Genomic DNA, 20,353 nt, shown 5'->3' on the forward strand with positions numbered 1-20,353 from the left:
AGTGTACCATAAACATGTTCCTCTGTCTGTCTGCATGTCAGTAACAACAACTATAATCTCGCGTATGGCAAAACAGGGAAGATCCAGCTCCCAGAATTAGGCTGGTCCAAGATAGGAACATACAAAAAAACAGAAATTAAGATGGGACATTGTGGAGGCTATTTTCTCTTTTACAAAGTCTTGAGGAATGTAGATAAAGATGTGGCTAATTGCAAGTGACTGCATTTCACTGTATTTTTGTGCTATGTACCCAACCCTGGTTTTTAGTTTTGTAACATTTATTTAAAGGTCCCATGACATGGTGGTCTTTGGATGCTTTTATATAGACCTTAGTGGTCCCCTAATACTGTATCTGAAGTCTCTTTCTCTATTGAGGAGGAGAGAGAAGGGGGTAAGGTGGAGGATGGGGGTGTGGCCTTGACAAGCTGCCACTTTTCTCGTTTGAAAGCCATGATGTCTCTCTCTCATGGGTGGGCCAAATTCTCTGGCGGGCAAAGCAGAGAAAGGGGAGGTAACCTTGCTCCTTATAACCTCATAAGGAGCAAGATTCCAGATCGGCCCATCTGAGCTTTCCTTTTCTCAAAGGCAGAGCAGGATACCCAGGGCTCGGTTTACACCTATCACCATTTCTAGCCACTGGGGGACCATAGGCAGGCTGTGGGAACGCATATTAATGTTAAAAAACCTCATAAAGTGAAATTGTCATGTCATGGGACCTTTAATGGCTATGGCTTCACGCTAGAGATGGCCCGATACCATTTTTTGCTTCCCGATACCGATTCCGATACCTGAACTTGCGTATCGGCTGATACCGAGTACCGATCCGATACCAGTGTGTCATATATTTTATTATGTTTTAACAGCTGTATACTACTATCCCTGTATGGATGTGATATTATTTCTATCTTTGCTGTCGGTCTGGCTCTGGTTAAACTCTTTGTGAAACATGAACAAACACAGAACTTTCTTTTATTTTCCAGTTTGACAGTCAGTTATAACGGATAAAGAATCTAAATAAACTACTTTAACGTAGATTTTCTTTAGGGCTTTATTACGTGGTATCGGATCGGTGCATAAACTCCAGTACTTCCCGATACCGATACCAGCGTTTAAGGCAGTATCGGAGCCGATACCGATACTGGTATCGGTATCGGAACATCTCTACTTCACGCACAGGTGTTTTTTGTAATGAGCAGTGTCTTGGTGTTGTCGGGTAACACATCACAACAACTACAATCAGTTGCCAGTTTATTAGGTACGCCTAGCTCAATAGTCCTGCAATACACCCTACTTTCATGAAGGTAGTAAGGTTTAGATGCAGGTTGTTGTGCTGATGAACTGTACGGCATTATACAGAGCAGTGTTTCTGTTATCAGGCCTAAACTCTTTGATATAAATGTGGTTAGAGTAAGACTGCAACAGTTGTAGCTGTACCTAATAACCAAGTAACTGTAACTGAGTTTATATGCAGACAATCAGAAACATATAAAAACTGACAAAACATGTCTTGAGGCTTACCCAAAATCCCAAACTTCCTACTAAAGATCCTCCAAGCTTTCTTCTTTTTTTGAGGGTTCAATAATGTGGTAATAATGTAGTAACAGTCCATAACGTCGATGCTATTGCAACATCACGCTACCTTTGCCATTGCCTCCGAAAGACAGCAGGCATCATTCTTAGAGCCACTATAGGTTTTGTCAGATACAATTAAATATATGCTGTTGTAGGCATTTGAATATATTACCAACTCTGTCCTTTTTCTGGTTTTGTAAGAAGCAAGAAAATCTGATCTGCTGTCAGTTATTGTCCAAAAATTGGATCATGTACGTGTAATGTTGTACATGGTCCCTCATAAAGATATTAAAGTGATTAAATTACTAGAAGAGAACCACCCCAGATTTTATAGTACTTCTTTACAGTCGCTTTAGGCCGCTGCATGTTGCAACATTTACAGGTTTATATTACGTAGAAGCTTCCATAAATCATGAGTGATGCTCCTGCATTCTGCAGCATTGTCAGGTTAATTTAAATAAATAACCGTCAGGAATCCTGTCGATAAACTGTTGATGTTTCACAGACAATATGATGGCATGAGTCAGAAAAACTTGTAGATTTCCACATGAACAAACACATTTGGACCAATCATTTTTTATCGTAAGGCCCAGAGGCTGCAACCGGAGGAATGAGGAGTGGCTGCAACGCTCAACTGTTTACGCTTCACACTTTTCTGATCAGAAACACACACATGGAAACACAAGCATTTGTATATACAGATCTTTAAGGGAAAAAGTGAGTGGAGGAGAGGAACAGAGGGGAGGGAAGAGGGAGACGAGGAGTGGATGGAATGAGGGGGAGAGAAGAGGGAGGGAGGGAGGAGGAGGAGGAGGAGGAGGAGGAGGAGGAGAGGATGAAATCAGGAAGAGAATGTTCCTTGAACAGGTCATATCTTCCTACTGAGGAGTTGCAGGAATACCACAAATCACTACCCCGAAAGGAACGAAAATGAAAGAAAAAACAAATGGTTACCACTTGTAATAAATTGGTATTGCTTAAATCCAAAATGTACAGGTGGCATCTGCAGTGGGTGGGGAAGATAATCCTACTAGTTGAAAGGTGTGGGAAACACTGGTGCCCTGAGGTGGATTGGTGGTCAATGTTTGGAAATGAGTGACTCAGCGAGGCGTCAACACGATGTGCTGCCTGAGTGCCAATGGGCCGAAGCAGGGCTTGGCCTGAGGACTCATACTAACAGGAAGTGCAGGAAATGGCTGTAATGGTGTGGCATTCTCCAAAGTCATTTAACATTTGCAGTATAGTAAGTATTTTTGATCTGTAGACTTTTCTGAAGGTGAAGATTAAGCCTTGATGTTGCTGGCTTCCCGAGCAGTAGAATTAAGTCTGTACGCAGCATAAAACGTCTCAAAATACTGTTGTAAGTTCCAGTGGAGGAAATGCTAGTGTGCATTGCATTAGGGCATTCTTCTCTGCCTTCTCATGTATTATCACTTGTGTATCTAATGGCTAATGCATGATTCTAACAAAGGAACACCAGGACTGAGGACTGAACAAATGCTAAACATCCTATACACTTTCATACCAGCTGAAGCTGCATATGATTGCGATAACCAGAGCAAATAGGTAGCGCCCTGTGAGAAAAATATGTCTTGTCCAAACTCACTCTATGGTGTAAAGCTACTTTAATCAGATCATTTAAAAATAAGGATGTGCCTCTGTGCTTGATTGTATTAGTTCTTCTGCAAAAAAGTCTTCTTTCTCTTATACTAAAATAGCTATTTTGTAGGCTATATATTTGTTTCTGTTTATGTATTTATTGTTTATTTCTTATTTATGTTTAATATGTTTGTTTGTGTATGTATGCACCTATCACCTAGGCAAATTCGGTAGGGTAACTGCTGTGGCAATAAACTCCTTTCTGCTTCTGATAGGAAATTTCATTACAAAGTTCTGCTCGACTGAGACAAACGACGCCCCCCTCCTACCCCCATTGAAGTTTAGGTGAGTCAGGAGATGATTACAGATTACCCCCCTGACTCACTGTACACCTTCCTGGAAATAACACCCTCACACACACAAAGATGCAGAGAATTATCCCAAACCTGTGTGAAATAGTACTGAGATGAAAAGAGGAAAATAAGTGAAATTCAGCTTCAGCTGGATATTTTTTACTTCCAAACAGTCCCTCCGCCTCTACTGGAGTCCAGGAGCAACTTCTAAGCTTGGCTTTGACAATCAGGCTGGGTTCCCTGCTCACAATGTCTGGTGTTGTGAACAGACCAAAAACATATTTATTCATTGATTATATCGCCATTAGCCTAATGCCTCAGGACCTTTTTATATTGCATGGATTTAATTGACCACATGTTTTGTAGTTTGTTAGTAGTATGACCTTAGTCATTTTAGTAGTGATTTAGATTTAGATTTAGTAGTGTCTCTGCCTTCTTTTAGTGATGAGTTTTGGTTTGTGGACCTATTTTGTACTGTCTGTGGTGAAAAGGAGAAAAAATGCATAAATAAAAAAAAAAAAAAAAAAAGAGCATTAAACAGTGCTTCCCAAGCTTTGTTGTCTATGACTGTTCAGTTTAAGAGTGATTTCCCTTTTGAGTACTCAAAATATGTTTAAGTTGTGGGAAGACAACTATGCTGAGTTGTATTTCACACAAAATAATGATAAAAGATTTACAAAATAAACATAATTTGTCTGGCAGAATTTTGTTTTTATCAATGCTTACTCCATCTTGGATTCTTTCATTAATATTATGGGTGTCTTGACCCCTATGATGGGAACCACTGACATAAAACAATGACATTTGATAAAAAATATTAGTTTTTTGTGTTTGTGTTTAATTTTCATAGTTTTGTTGATCATTTGTGTGGCTTATGATTACATATTACTTGCCAAGGTTGCTGATGTGATCTGTGACAGTAAGGCAGGAAGGAGTGGTCTGAAAAGTACACAGATTGTTTCCAAGCCTTATGTTTAACCTTGTAACTGAACCAGTTATTTCACCATTTCATTTCAAACTTTTACTTAACACTCAATGTATCAATTGAGGGAGACCCTCATTTTCAGTGAACAAAGACATCAAACAAAATAGAAATACAATCTTACAAAACAACAAACAATATCCTACAGTGTCCAAGTGATGTCAAAGTATTCAGTTTTAGATGATGTTGCTGAGATTCCATGAATGTGCTTCACTAATACTAAAAGCGGTCTTTCCAGCAGTCATTTGGAAATTAAACTAAAAGAATGGGCATTCACAACTGGTGCGAGTTGAACCAGAAAGTCACAATGCAAAATCTAATAGATGTTTAACATTTAATAGATATTTTTTGTGGGGTTTTTTGTGGTTTCTTTTGTTAATGTGTTACCTGTCTCAACTGAATTCTGTTCTGATGATGCTGCGGTGCCAAGTTTCAGCCAGTGAAGTGGGTGATTTTATCTATCCATCTAAAACTAAGGAATAATAAATAAGGTTTTAAAAACCCCAAATCTTTCTTTACCACCATGTGGACAGTTTTGGCCCTCATGCACTTCAGCTGCTTTCTCAATCTTAACAAATGTAGTGTGAATAGCTCAAGATCAAAACACCTACATGTTTGTGGCTGTGTGTGTGTGTTTATGTGTGTGTTTGTGTGTGTCAAATGCGGGCCATCTGATCATCTCGGCTTCCATAGCGGCAGGATGGCCTTCTTATATTGTTTGAAAGGAAACACGCACACACACACATGCACGTGTCTGGGTGTTATCAACTCTAGACAATACAGAGGAACAGGAGGACAAAGGCAGGAGAGAGTGTTGTCCTGAGGGCCAGTTAGCACTCACACACAAACCCACACACGTACACTCAACATGACCTCATACCTGATGTAATGACAAAAGTAGAGCTAAAGATGAAATGTAGTGCTTTTCGCCAGCATTCTCCATATCTGAAAGCTGTGTTATAAGAACACTCCAAGTAAATTTTAAACTGTGACGCTGAGCTGATTTATGTGTCAGCCAACATTGAGTCAAGCAGTTAAACTTCACGAGCCTTGAGTTCACCTGAAGTTGCTCAAACATGTCACCACCATGCAAAGATCACGTTTTTCCTTTTTATCCCCTCTCTGCAAATAGCAACATTAGGTCACATCTAAATCTTCTCTAAGCACCCGGTGGTATTGGTGTAAGAGGTCCCAAACAAAACGTCTTGGAGCATGAAATATGAGGCTGTGCAGGGAACACAGAGGAGGAGGAGGAGGAGGAGGAGGAGGAGGAGGAGGAGGAGGAGGAGGAGGAGGAGGAGGAGGAAGTGGAGGAGAGGAGGGCCGTTTTGTTCAGGAGTTGAAGGGGGTAGTGGGGGGTGCAAGAGACAACTCAGCTAAAAAAGAAAGAAAGAAAACTCCTCCCAAACACAGTAGAGCAAGAGGAGGGGCTGGGTGCTCGCAAATCACTTCCCAGAGAGAGAAAGAGGAGGAAGGCAGGGCTTCTGATTGTGTGTAGCGCTACTTGTTGTTGCCTGTCTGAAGGAGCGTGAGTGTATAGTCTTCCAGCCGGTCAGCAACTCACTCATTCTAACCAAATTATGAACGGGAATACTTTTTGATAGAAGTATATAAAACTAAAAGATAAGTAGGAGCAAAGATCGTGGGAAAGAAGAAGAGGTCACACTGACAGGTAGGAATAAAAAATAAAATCGGTGTTTATGTGAGTGTGCATCTATATACAGTAAGTGTGTGTAGGAATGTGTGTGTGGGTAGTTGGCGATGGTCATCTTCTCCTCTGGATGCGTTTTCATTTGTCTCAGTTTTTCTGACTTTTCGTAATCTAAACAAGTTAAAAATAGAAAATGCTATTGTTTCTCTTTCTGTGGCTGCTGTATATTCTCCGCACTCCCGTGTCTTCTCTTCGTCTCTCAGCTGTCACTCTCTCCATCCCTTTTACTTAAATTGTTTACAGCTTGCAAGTGAGTTAGATTTGCTTAGGGACCTTTTGAGCAATAAGTTGCCTTCCCAAGGCTCTGGGTGTAACTGTGGTTGCTGGAATTGGTGGTGCTAACTGTGGAAACACCCCAGAAGGAAATAATTATATGAAATATGACAGATAACATCAAGATCTTTCATCCACGTTTTTTTTCTTTCTTGTTTACTTGCTTTAAAGTAAGTTTGAGATTGCTTGTTTAAGTTAAGGTCACAGCTTCAATATTTCAAGAAGTTCATTTTTCTCACCATTGATTTGATAAATTACAGGGGTCCATACCACTGCAACGTCATGAGTATTTACTGTAGTGTATGATTTCAAAATTAGGAACCTAAAACAAAACCGTGTGAGGCTCATATCAAACATCTGTCCTGCTCAGAAACCCTATGGCAGGTTGAACGGCTGCGGCTCAGATTTCAACTCTGACCTTTCAGTTATGGGAACACATCTTTAAACAGCAAGCCATCCATGAGATGATGACAGAGGCAGACATACATATGTGTTGATGTTTTGTGCAGATAAACGCACACATGCAGCAGGAAGTTTCAGACATTAGACAGTGTCAGGTCTGAACCCCATAGTGGCGTTGAATCGAGCCAGTGAGAATTAAATTTTAATTAGTCCTGTAGTGGGTCTGTGTGAGATTCATAGAGCTCAGCTTTGACTCTGTGATTGACTTGTACTTGCAGTGGCAGTATTGTGTATGTTGTGTTGTGTTACTTGCCCCTGTGGGATGAGGTGGTTGGTATTCCAGCCAGACACCAACACTATGTGACTTGTAGTCTTCACAAAGCCTGACTGACTGACTGACGGATTGACTGCAGAGGTCGAAAAATAAAATCGTAAATATATTTTTCAAGGACCTTACTTGATTATAGTTTTGAATACTGATATTTAACTAAAGCAGTACCACCTTATGCTTTAAAGTTTGCTACATTTCAGAAAAATAATATTGCACTTTTCACTCTACTACCTTTCCCTGATGCCCATGTAGGTACCAGTTCATTTGCAGACAAAGATTTTACATACACAAAACATATGAAAAATGCGTAGAATAGGATGCAGATTAAACCATACAGCAACATACTGAATGAAGTATGTTTATCCCAAAAAAGTTAAACTTTTCCTTTAGGAACCACGTTTTATTTATTGTTTTATCTGCATGTTAGGTGTTAAGACTGGTGCCTGGTGAGTAACACAAACACAAGTTAGTATCTATGTCATTACATGCCAATTTAGCATGTCATTTTATATTTTTAGCAATGAATTGTTTGGTCACCGACATTTTATTCATAGCTTTGGCCGTGGTAACACTTGACTTTTCAAAGCCACCTTTGTGATCCAATGCCAGGCCACCTAGGCATGTGGTTTAGCTCCGATCTTGGAGCATACAGACTTGACAGTTAATGCATCCTGGCATGTTCAGATGACAAAAGCATTGAAAAGACAAATGTGACCAATACTCATGCTCATGCTGTAGAAGCTAATCTGGACATGGCTTAACTGACAACAAACTGTGTTTGAATAAAAACAGCTTTTGTTTTTATTCCTTGGTAAATGGTAGTTAAGGAAATGCTAGTGCTCCCTCTTTCTCTTTGTGATTCAGGGCGATGTAGCCGGTGGCTGAACAGCTGTAGGGAAGAGATGATGATGCAGGGAGAGAAAAAGAGGAGGGGAAAAAAGACCAAAGTCTAAAAACATGTTTTTTAGGGTAACATTGCTGTTTTTACTTAATTAGGGAACTAGATACTTATTCCACCAATGACTGACTCAGCTGACTGCTTCTCTGTGTGTGTGACTGACTGACTGACTGACTGACTGACTGACTGACTGACTCAGTGTGATCAGTGGCTGTACGTTTCTCACACTGTCCATCTTTACATTTTACTGTAGACATACTATATGAAAAGAGCACACAGACTGAGGGTAGGTGGTGTGTGTGAGAGATTCAGAACTATTATGTGGCAGCTACTGCTGTGGGATTTAATAAAAGCCTCATTAATATGTTGCACACATACTTCACACACACACATGCACACACACACACACACACACACTGGTGGGCCCACACACTGAAGAGCGCAGCAGGACACCCCTCTCTCTCTCTCTCTCTCTCTCTCTCTCTCTCTCTCTCTCTCTCTCTCTCTCTCTCTATCTCTCTCTCTCTAACAAAGGCTGGCTCTAAACAGCGGACATGTGACAGTTGTTCCCATTGTTCACTTCTGGCCAGGGGTGGTTTTGCTAATGCATTAGTGTGTGCGTGTGCGTGTGCGTGTGCGTGTGCGTGTGCGTGCACGTGCGTGTGCGTGCATGCGTGTGTGTGCATGCAGGAAGACACTTAAGCCAACAAGAGGAAACCCCTAATTCCCAAAAGATGTGGATATTCATGTTGTCCTCCCCATTGTGTGTATATTTAATAACAGACCAGTAGTGCAACATGTGACAGCTTCTGTTTTAACTTTAATTTCTAAACCACTACTTCAGTGGATTAACAACAAAGCTTTTTGTCTCAAAGAGACACATAAAGGAAGAAGGCTTACTATCAAAACAATATATTAAACTAAACTTATTAAGAAAGTTATGTCCTTTAACCATGTGAGACAGAACTATTAGTGAGGTTGATAGTAAAAAGGAGGAAGGGAAGTTTTATGCCAGTGATCCTTATTAATGAGCTGCTTGCTGTCTAAATGTTTATACTGCCATTTCCTCTTCCTGTTAATCTGCGCTCGTTTCCCACCCAAGGCCTTGTGTGCTTGTGTGAGTGTTTGCTGTCCCAACCCAAGGCCTTCACTAGTATTGGTGACAAAGCAAACTTTAACTTCAGAGTATTTTGTCTTTCATACCAAGGTCAAGGAAAATACTTTTGATTGGTTGCCAGGAGTTAGAGTGTTTTCCAAGGGGGTAAGCGAGCGTCTGGAAAGCGTACCTCCAATGGGCAGTTTCTGAGGCTAACAAGCCATCACCTCCTGTTAGCATTCCATTGACTGCCATTCATTTTGACGTCACTTTGACAGTGAATAACTTTACATCTGAATCGTTTAAAGACTCTATTTGTCCATTGTTTAGTTCTAAAGAAACACGACAATGTATAAAAGGCTCCATTACCTTGTACCTCACGTTATGGCTCCGTAGCAGACGTTTTTGTAACAATAGGCTAACGATTGTGTCATAACCAAGCGACTTACTGTTGCATGGTAGACAAATTACCGTATAGTACAGGAGAAGCTTGTAGGCAGTTTTGACTTAAATGAGCTGTTTAAGTTTAATTACTAATGTTAACTAGCATGTTAGTTAGCAATAATTAGCCTGTGTCTATGTTATCTTCTTACATATACCTACGCTCTCCGTCTCTGTAAGATTGGGAATGATTGAGATTTCTCTTGGCACAGCTACCAGAAGACTTCCAACTGTCAGACAGGTTGCTGTCGTCACATCTACGTCGTCAAGCTCGGTTGGAGGCTGCTCAGTAACGCTCAGCGCTCACCGGAAAAGCGCTTCTGATTGACTTGGAAGTCTACGGCGTCGCATTGTCCATTATTTTACTATCTATGGTATTTTCCCACTGTAAATTCCTATTTGACAGTTTTCCTTTAATGATATCCTCTATGAAGCCCAATAAATATATCTTCTGATATTGGCTCATTATTGTCATGTCAGCCACGTCAGTCGATAAACGACGAGAAATTTTAAATCCTCCATTGGTCGGGCTCTAGTTCAAAAACAGAATGTGCGGCAGCCAAAGTGTTGACAGAAAAAGGGCCACAATAATGGCATCAATGCAGCTAACAAAAGTTTTTGTAGATCAATTTACAAAAATAGCAACTCCATAATGGTCAAGTTTTTTTTAAATCAACCTAACAAACATTAAGTCAATCGTTCCTAGCAGCCGCTATATCGGGGCAACATCAGTCACTACTCAACTCAAAACTCTTTGTCATTGCAATTTGGAACAAAACTAGCTGTAGTTGCTGAATTCATACATACATTGACACTGAATCTGAGAGAAAAAGACTTAAACCGTTGAATGTTTTGTTAGATGTGATCTTACACTTCAGCTCCTGTTTGCAGTGCAGGCAATTTTTAAGCTCTGTGATTGAATTATCCACAATTGTTTTTTCTCTTGTTTTTTTCCTGTATCTTTGACTTTTTAAGAGAGTTTCATGCCCATCCAAATCTTGAAAGTGCTCCAACTATAAGACATCTGACATGGTCTAAGCAGGAAATGAAGCGTGACTTTTGCTTCCGTAATCCTGGACGCCATAATAACTCCTTCCACAACTCTATCAACTTATCAGTTCATCTCACTCAAACATACTGTAGTTCCAGTCAACGGTTCAACTGCCATTCTAAGTCATTACACAAGGTAGGTTACATTAATGTAACCAAAGAAACAATACTCATGCTTCACGCCAGGTTACCAGTTAACGCGCTGTAGAAACTAATCTGACTACAAACTTCTTCTTTTTTGGTAAATTGTAGTGTCGGAAATGCCAGTGCTCCCTCTTTCTCTTTGTGTGTGTGTGTGTGTGTGTGTGTGTGTGTGTGTGTGTGTGTGTGCACGTACGTGCGTGTGTGCGTGCATGCGTTTGTGTGTGTGAGATGCAGGGAAATGTAGCCCATGGCTGAACAGCTGTAGGGAGGAGAGGATGAAGCAGGGAGAGAGAAAAAGAGAGCAAAGTCTATTATTAAGAGAGGTGGAAGGACAAAGGACAGAAAGAAGGAAAGGAAGAGCTGACATCATGATGGACAGACAGAAGGAGGGAGGGGATATCTGTGTGTGTGGGGGGGGGCGGCACACGATTGAAAAACAAGAGGGAAAGATGGATGATTAGGGATGGAGTCAAAAGGAGAGAGTGATTTAACTAAGGCAGAAAAGTGAAATAGTTAGGAAGGAGCTGATGGGTAAGATGGAGAGGGGAGATAGATAGATAGATAGATAGTTAGGAGGATGAGTGAGATTTTCACACCTTCACTCCATGTGGAAATTACTTCCTATAGCTCTCAGCATGAATAATTTATTTATAAGATTAATTGACTGAGTATTCATGTGCGTAAGTGCTGTGTGTCTGTGTTTTCACTCAGTCCTTTCTCCTCTGCAGGGGAGGGTGTGTGTCTGGCAGATGGCCAGGGCCACACAAATACACATTAACACACACACACACACACACACACAGAGCTGACCATCCCTGAGGGTCTTATAATAGGTCCTCCTCCTGTAATCGTTCTGCCCCTCAGAGGAATCCACACTCTGACCCAGCATGCCTTAGCAGGACTTTTACATTTGTGTGTGTGTGTGTGTGTGTGTGTGTGTGTGTGTGTGTGTGTGTGTGTGTATAAACTTGTCATGCTGAAAAGTATTGAGCTGGCCAGCTGTTCCTTTCCCTAAACCTGTATTTGCATTTTTATTGACATTCATCATCACAAGCTGGTGACTCCGACCCCCTGCTAAAGTTTGGTTTTGTTTTCTCTTTATATACCAGGTTTCCTGCATTCGCTAAGCTCCAAAGCTTATGAATCTCTTAGTACCTCCACCAAGGAGGTTATGTTTTCAGTTTAGTTTGTCCGTTTGTTAGTTTGTTTGTTTGTTTGTTTGTCTGTCAGCAAGATTACCGAAAAACTACTTACCCGATTCTTACATGATGAAGGAGTGTAGCATGGGCCAAGGAACAATCCATTACATTTTGGAGCAGATCCGAATCACAGGGCATATTCACAAATAATTTTTCACTTTTGTTAACATTGCGGGAAAAGGCATTTGTGTTGCATTCATGCGGTACCTGAATAATTGAAAAAAATTAGTTCCCAACTGGCAAAAAAGATTCCCACTGCATTAACATTGCTTATTTAACATGCTTATTTATTTCTCTTTTTTTATTAACAAAGCAGAGCAGTGTACAGTCATGGCCAAAAGTGTTGGCACCCCTGAAATTTTTCCAGAACATCAATTATTTCTCACAGAAAAGTATTGCATTAACACATGTTTTGCTAAACACATGTTTATTTCCTTTGTGTGTATTGGAACAAAACAAAAAAAGAAGGAAAAAAAGCAAATTGGACATAATTGCACACAAAACTCAAAAAATGGGCTGGACAAAATTATTGGCACCCTTAACTTAATATTTGGTTGCACACCCTTTGGAAAAAAATAACTGAAATCAATCGCTTCCTATAACCATCAATAAGCTTCTTACACCTCTCACCCGGAATTTTGGACCACTCTTCCTTTGCAAACTGCTCCAGGTCTCTCATATTGGAAGGGCACCTTTTCCCAACAGCAATTTTAAGATCTCTCCACAGGTGTTCAATGGGATTTAGATCTGGACTCATTGCTGGCCACTTCAGAACTCTCCAGCGCTTTGTTGCCATCCATTTCTGTGTGTATGTATGTTTGGGGTCATTGTCCTGCTGGAAGACCCACGATCTTGGACGCAAACCCAGCTTTTTGACATTGGGCCCTACATTGCGACCCAAAATCCTTTGGTAATCCTCAGATTTCATGATGCCTTGCACACAGTCAAGGCACCCAGTGCCAGAGGCAGTTAAACAACCCCAAAACATCTTTGAACCTCCACCATATTTGACTGTAGGTACTGTGTTCTTTTCTTTGTAGGCCTCATTCCGTTTTCGGTAAACAGTAGAATGATGTGCTTTACCAAAAAGCTCTATCTTGGTCTCATCTGTCCACAAGACGTTTTCCCAGAATGATTTTGGCTTACTCAAGTACATTTTGGCAAACTGTAGTCTTGCTTTTTTATGTCTCTGTGTCAGCAGTGGGGTCCTCCTGGATCTCCTGCCTTAGCGTTTCATTTCATTCAAATGTCGACGGATAGTTCGTGCTGACACGGAAGCACCCTGAGCCTGCAGGACAGCTTGAATTTCTTTGGAACTTGTTTGGGGCTGCTTATCCACCATCCGGACTATCCTGCGTTGCATCCTTTCATAAATTTTTCTCTTCCGTCCACGTCCAGGGAGATTAGCTACAGTGCCATGGGTTGCAAACTTCTTGATAATGCTGCGCACTGTGGACAAAGGAACATCTAGATCTCTGGAGATGGACATGTAACCTTGAGATTGTTGATATTTTTCCACAATTGTGGTTCTCAAGTCCTCAGACAGTTCTCTTCTCCTCTTTCTGTTGTCCATGCTTACACAGACACACAATGCACAGTAAGTCAACTTCTCTTCTTTTTATCTGCTTTCAGGTGTAATTTTTATATTGCCCACACCTGTTACTTGCCCCAGGTGAGTTTAAAGGAGCATCACATGCTTGAAACAATCTTACTTATCCACAATTTTGAAAGGGTGCCAATAATTTTGTCCAGCCCATTTTTTGAGTTTTGTGTGCAATTATGTCCAATTTGCTTTTTTTTGTTTTGTTCCAATACACACAAAGGGAATAAACATGTGTATAGCAAAACATGTGTTAATGCAATACTTTTCTGTAAGAAATACTTGATTTTCTGGAAAAATTTCAGGGGTGCCAAAACTTTTGGCCATGACTGTACAACACATCGAGATAGCAAGTCTCTGAAGTTATATCTGAAATGACAAACATTACCGGCTGATGTAGCACATAAAGTCTGTAAAGTACAAATTAAAACGTGAAGCGTTTGATTGTTTAACGTGCTCTCTGTGTCCGTACTTGGACAAAGATAATTCGTCGAGAAAGAAACACCACTTTCAATTCACAAATGGACAGTGTGTTTTGGCAGTTCAACAACACAACCGGCACCTTTTTGCACAGAATTAAACATAAGTCACTTCAGTTTGGTCATTTCTTTAGTTAACTCAGTTGTTTCACTCTCCACATTCTGCTATTAAGAACTGTTAATCATCATGTGGCCAGTTAGCTCAGTTGGTAGAGTGGGTGCACATATGTAGAGAATCCTCTACATATATGTGCCGACGCAGAAGGTCAAGGGTTCAAGTCTGACCTGTGACAGTTTCCTACATGTCTTCCCTCCTCTCTCTCAGCTTTCCTATCCATTAAAGGTGGAAATTCCCCAAAATAATCTTTAAAAAAAGAACTGTTAATCATGTTGGACAGCATTATTGAAATTTAACTTCATCAATTAAGGAAATGATTCATTCACATTCCATGACATTTAAAGAACATGAGACAAATTCACAATTTTGACAGTAGATCCTCTGCCTTTGAAATATGGTTTTCACCAGCAGCCATATTGATTGCCTTGGTTTAAAACAGTGCCTCTTCGTCAGGGCTGTCTGCGTCTGACTACTACAGTACAGTGCCAAGCCCCACAATTTCCTCTGCAGCCCACTAGAGAAACAATAACAAACACCAGCATAGTCGTTCAGGTCAGATCCTTAGGTTTGATAATGAGATTAGAAATAGGGAGGGTTTGTGGAATCTCGTACCATTCAGTCTACTAACGTGTCTGTCAGTTGATGATATTTTAGTTTGTACAGTGTGACTAACCGATGCATGGTGAGTGATTCAGAGTCCAGTCATCATCACACGGCAGGGGAATTTATCAAGACCCTGTCCAGTGTTTTCCAGCAGTACCAACCTATCTGTCCTCTTCATCTCTTCATACAGTAATTATATCTGCTTGTCTGTCCGTTTGACAAGCAAAAAAAAAAGTGTAGATTTTCTTTACCCTGTTTGAAAGGTCTGGATTATAAGCTTGTTTTAAGTGCCTTGCTGGAATATAAAGAATTTGAAGCATTCTCAAATGGTATGACATTCAGAGTTTGTTGATAAAAATACCACCTGAAACTGAAGCAGAAGGTCAGATCTCTGTTCTCTTCTCACGTCCACCAATAGGTGAGCTGAAGTCAGCCTTGTGTCTTGTGAACTTAATATATTTGGTTTAAGCACAGCACCATGTAAGGGGGGAAATCTCTGAAAACTAGCTTGTTGTATCTAACTGACTGATTGTCATATGCATTTACATTTGTTTATTCCAGTCTTTATTTAGTAATTGTTATGGCATGGAAGGTACTTGTACAGTGTAATACTGATTTCCTAAGGAGTTGTAGTTAAAGGATATATAATTGTTGCTTATTACACATTTTGCTTAATATTTATTTATTTATTTGTGAGTTTTGTTGGAAATATCTGTGGTCTAGCTTTCAAAACCTCACTGCAATATTTAATCAAATCAAATATTGACATTGCACAATAGTGCAGCACCAGAGCTATTCCTTTAACTTTCTACTTGCATATTTTTACAAAGATGTTATGTATTGTGATACGATACTAAATTGTTTTTGTGAAATCAGTAGAAATAGATTTGGGATAAGGTTTTAAAAAAAAGTTTCAAGCCCACATAATTGCATCTGAATGCAATTTGACATCGCTTACAGTCTTGGCAGTATTGTCCTCCTATAAACCAAATTACCAATGTCCCTACTGCCCTCCTTAGGGTTTCAAGTGAAAACGAAAATCTAGGTCAAAGAGTGAGAGTCAATGTCTCCTTGTATGTTCCAAACTGTTGTATTTGGTTTGGGGGGTTCAATTTAACCTTCAATTAAACAGATCTTAATTTGATTACAGAATATGTTTGTGGTTTTGAAGGATTTTATTAAACAACACGTACACTAGATTGGCAGATTTTCTTTTTGAATATATGTTTTCATGCATGCATGCATGCATACATAAATACAGGCACAGTTAGAACCACACTACTGGTAGCCTAATGTCATGTATTTACATGCTTTATCACCCTCCAGGCAATGTGTTAGTATGCATGATCTGTGTATAGTGTATTGCTGGCAGAGGGTGGAGGCACCTGTTGTTCTGGATCATATATCATTATATTTAATCTCAATGAGTATTGTACGTCAGTGTATGTGTGTTTGAGATCATATGTCTTTACAGCAATGTATTACAGAGTATTACACCTCATAACTACATTCTCCTGGTTATTGTACAGTAAGCATGTTAGGTTTATATCACACACCAAGAGGTTAATCCACTTACTTTTCTTTATATATTTATCTCCTTAATGAAGTTATTAAAAATATGTACTGTATTTGTACAGTATTCTGTCTGTGGAAAGACTGAGATCAACTCTTCCAATCAAAGCTTTAAAGTGCTGGTAAAAGAAGTCTTCTCTTTCTGACTTTCCATTTGTCTGTGTGTTTTTTCCCAGAGTTGAGGATGATGGCTGAGGGGCGTTTTGCCAGTCTGCCCAGGTCCCTCCATGCACACCACCCCCTGGGAGGAGGCACGGCTCACACCGGAGTCCCCTCCACCTCCCTCGGTGTCCACAGCAGCAGCACCTGCTCCTCCAGGGGGCTCCAGGCCTCCCTCGCCTCCTCCATGGACCTCCTCAGCTCCAGATCTGGGTGAGTCGGCTGACCAACTGAAGCTCACAGCACAATAGAAACTGGTCTTCAAAGAAACCTGGCAGAATTCAGGGTCTGTCTGACTGAAATAACAAGTTAAACAAGCCAATAGTCTTTTCTCTAAGGACATTTAGGTTTTAAGAAATTGAAGATGGTGGTTTAACCAAATACATTTTGTTAGAATAAGCAGATGATCACAAAACTATTTGGTTCCCAAGAAAATAATAATAATTATCTACTTATTTTCTATTCTTTGGCACTGCTTCTACAAAGGGTTAGGTCAGTTACTGTATTACAACACATTGTTCAGACCCAGAAACCATAATTAAAACTAGGGAAACCCCAGACTTTCCAAAAATAAGAAATATATCTAAAAGATGATACACAGGATATAAAATATTTCCTTTTGACGTTGAGCAGACGTAAGCATAGCTAAATATTTTAGTCTGTGTACACTAAGCAGCATCAAAAAGCTTCAATACAGTGTTTGACAGCATCACATTTATACTTTGTATGTATAAGTGTGGAAATAAACATTTTTCTACCTTTAAAGGTACTAAAGAGAAGTTTTAAGAGGATTTCTTTTCGGACATTCTGATATTTGTGAAGTATAGAGTCTTCACAAATGTTCAGGGTGTTTTATTTTACTTAAATACTTAGTCAAATTTTTCTCATTTTTCCTCTCCCAGTCTCCCTCCAGGGCAGGGAAGCAGCCTATCAGAGCTGCCCGCTACTGCTTACCACCCAATCTCCATTCACGGAACTCTGCCTCGACGCAAGAGAGGTGGGGCCAACCTCAACCATGGAAACTACACCTGGGACCCCAGAGCCATTCACACGCAGCAGATATTTGGCGGGAACACGTCACTGGGTCCCGGACAAGCCCATCAACCCAAGACCTCTCCACTGGTCCAAAATATAATTGACGACTTTCATGGTTACAGGTAAACACGTGTACAACAAATACATAAATATGCTTATGTGAGGTCATACCAGCTCTCTATTGATTAACAAAACTGCATTTTGATATTTATGTGATTTTTGTATTCAACATGACCTTTTCTGTAGTGGCTTATACCTTTTTTTTGCAGACTGTAAAAGGAAAATAAGTGACACAATTAAAGGAACAATCCACCGAAAATGTATCTTTTCAACTTCAAATACTCAGCCTCAATAGGTTTGAAAGGAGGCTCTGAAAGGATTTTGTGTCCTGCTTCTTCACGGACACAAGTTTGGATGAGATTGGGTTTACAGCAGTTAGTATGGATTCCAGTAGTGACCCAGAGACACAGCACATATGGATAATAGAAGAAGAAAAAAGACATTAGGAGCATATTAAAAAATTGCAATGCTTGTTTGATTCCAGCCAGGAACTTTTGTTTAATGTCATCCCCTGTCTTTCTCCGTGTTTAATGTCCATCTCCACTATCTTTATCTTTTTTTTTTTTAAATACATGATTACTTCTAAAACCTATCCTTTGCAGGGGTGTTGGGTCACCATTGTAGCCTATTGCAACTGCTGTGAATCCATGCTGCTGTCATTTGTGAAGGAGCAAGCTACAAACTTTTCAGAACCACTACCCTATAGGCAGTGAGTAGTAATACTCAAAAGATATATATTTGGTGTAGTATTTCTTTAAAGGGATAATTTGTAATTCTGAGCAGTGTTTTTGGCACTTTTGATCAACTGAGACTTGCCATGCTCTGCAGGAAAAAAACATTTCTGTTCCTCTTCAGAGCGAGGCCTCAGAAAGAGAGTTTGGGGTTAGATGGAGAGAGGCGAGTCCGTGAAGAGCCCTGAGGGGGTGTAGCAGTTAGCTCAACTTCAGAGGGAAAATCACACACCAACACACACACCTCATCCCTCATCATGTCAACCCATCTTTCTATCTTTAGTGTAGAGTTACAACAGACTGTATCTGATGTAGCCAGCTTTGTGTGTGTCTGTGGCTGGGTGCGTGCGTGCGTGTAGCCCCCAGCAGTTGGGTTACCTTTGTAGGTCAGGGCGTGGCAGGACAGATCACAGATTTCTGTGAACTCTTTGTCTTCTCTCTCCATTTTTCTGCGTCTGTGCTGGATACATTTCATACACTGCTGACATACAGCAGGACAATTTGTCCAGGTCAAATTCAACCCGTGCAGGTGGCTAAATAATGAACAGAATCATTCCCTCACTCATTCTCTGATTTTGTCATTATACCTATTACTTTTGAAATGTCACAAAAGTAAGACGAGAGTCAAGTGTGTTTCTAGCTTTACTAAATGTAATCAAAACGCATCACCACAAAAGGAGACATTTTTCTAGAGCTGCGTGATTTTTGGCAGGTGGGTGAAGCTATCTGAAGATCAAACCTCAGCACTTGCTAATAGTGGAATTAACATATGAATGGCCTCACTGCTACAAAGGAGACCCATATTATGTATTAGCAGGTATGAGAGATAAATATCACTGTGCCCATAGTTATTTGATCTCTTTGTTTGATTTGCTTGTTTCACTTACTGACGATAAACTTCTCTCTAATGGCGTTTTTTCCATTACATGGTAGCTGCCCGACTCGCCTCGACTCTACTTACCTTTTTTGGTTTTCCATTACGAAAAAAAGTCCCTGGTACCAGCTAACAGGCGCTTTTTTTAGTATCACTTCCGTTGAGGTTCCAAGCGAGCTGAGGCGATACCAAAAGGTGACGTGAAAACCTGCAGACTGCTGATTGGTCGGAGAGAATCATCACTAATCACTGCGTCATCATTGCTAGCGACAGCATTTTTAAAATAGTTTAGCCAGCGGTGTGTTTTTTTTGCTGACTCCAGCTTCTTTGGAAACAAAATGTGACTTCTGGCTGTGGCAACATGCCGAGAGTCAAAAACAACACACCTTCGACGTTCTGTGTGTGTGTTGCGTTAGGTCACGGCAGTTTCCTGCGGCGTCGCTATGACAACCAGCCACGCTCGCCTCAGGTATGAGGCTGTACCATTGACATATATAAAATGGACCAACAGAGCCCATTGCTCTGGACGGAGACCAGTGAAGGCTATTAGAAGCAATTTTCCGGTGATCTCTTACTTTACTGCGCAGCCTCCAACTGAGAGAGACAACGTAAATGTGACGTCAGCAACCTGTCTGAAAGTTGTAAGTCTTCTGGTAGCTGTGCCAAGAGGAATCTCAATCATTCCCAATCTTGCAGAGACAGGGAGTGTAGGTATATGTAAGAAGATAACATAGGCACAGGCTAATTATTGATCACTAACATGCTATTAGTAATTAAACCTAAACAGCTAACGTACGTCGAAACTGCCTGCAAGCTTCTCCTGTACTGTACGGTAATTCCTCTACTATACTACTTATTTTTACAAAAACGTCTGCTACGGAACCATAATGTGAGATCCAAGGTAATGGAGCCTTTTCTACATTGTCGTGTTTCTTTAGAAATAAACAATGGACAAATAGAGTCTTTAAACGCTTCAGATGTAAAGTTATTCGCTGTCAAAGTGACGTCAAAATGTATGCTAGTCAGTGGAATGCTAACGGGAGGTGATCTCTTTGTAGCATCAAAATGGCG

The 20,353-nt window shown here is 40.4% G+C and overlaps 1 protein-coding gene across 2 annotated transcripts in view; it reads left to right on the top strand.

Annotated features, from left to right (window-relative positions):
* Positions 1–20,353, top strand: part of bcar3 (BCAR3 adaptor protein, NSP family member) — a 62,218-nt gene that overhangs the window by 5,138 nt on the left and 36,727 nt on the right. The window contains exons 1-3 of one of the 2 annotated variants that reach the window (XM_028587434.1): positions 5,989–6,178; positions 16,600–16,795; positions 17,485–17,739. In XM_028587434.1, the coding sequence (XP_028443235.1) occupies positions 16,608–16,795; positions 17,485–17,739 (443 nt within the window). In that variant the 5' untranslated portion in view covers positions 5,989–6,178; positions 16,600–16,607. Of the gene's footprint in view, positions 1–5,988; positions 6,179–16,599; positions 16,796–17,484; positions 17,740–20,353 lie in introns of those variants that run through there. The other variant, XM_028587435.1, reaches the window with a different exon arrangement.

The sequence above is a fragment of the Perca flavescens genome, chromosome 9 (genome assembly GCF_004354835.1).
Source record: "Perca flavescens isolate YP-PL-M2 chromosome 9, PFLA_1.0, whole genome shotgun sequence".
In the NCBI taxonomy this organism is placed as follows: domain Eukaryota; kingdom Metazoa; phylum Chordata; class Actinopteri; order Perciformes; family Percidae; genus Perca; species Perca flavescens.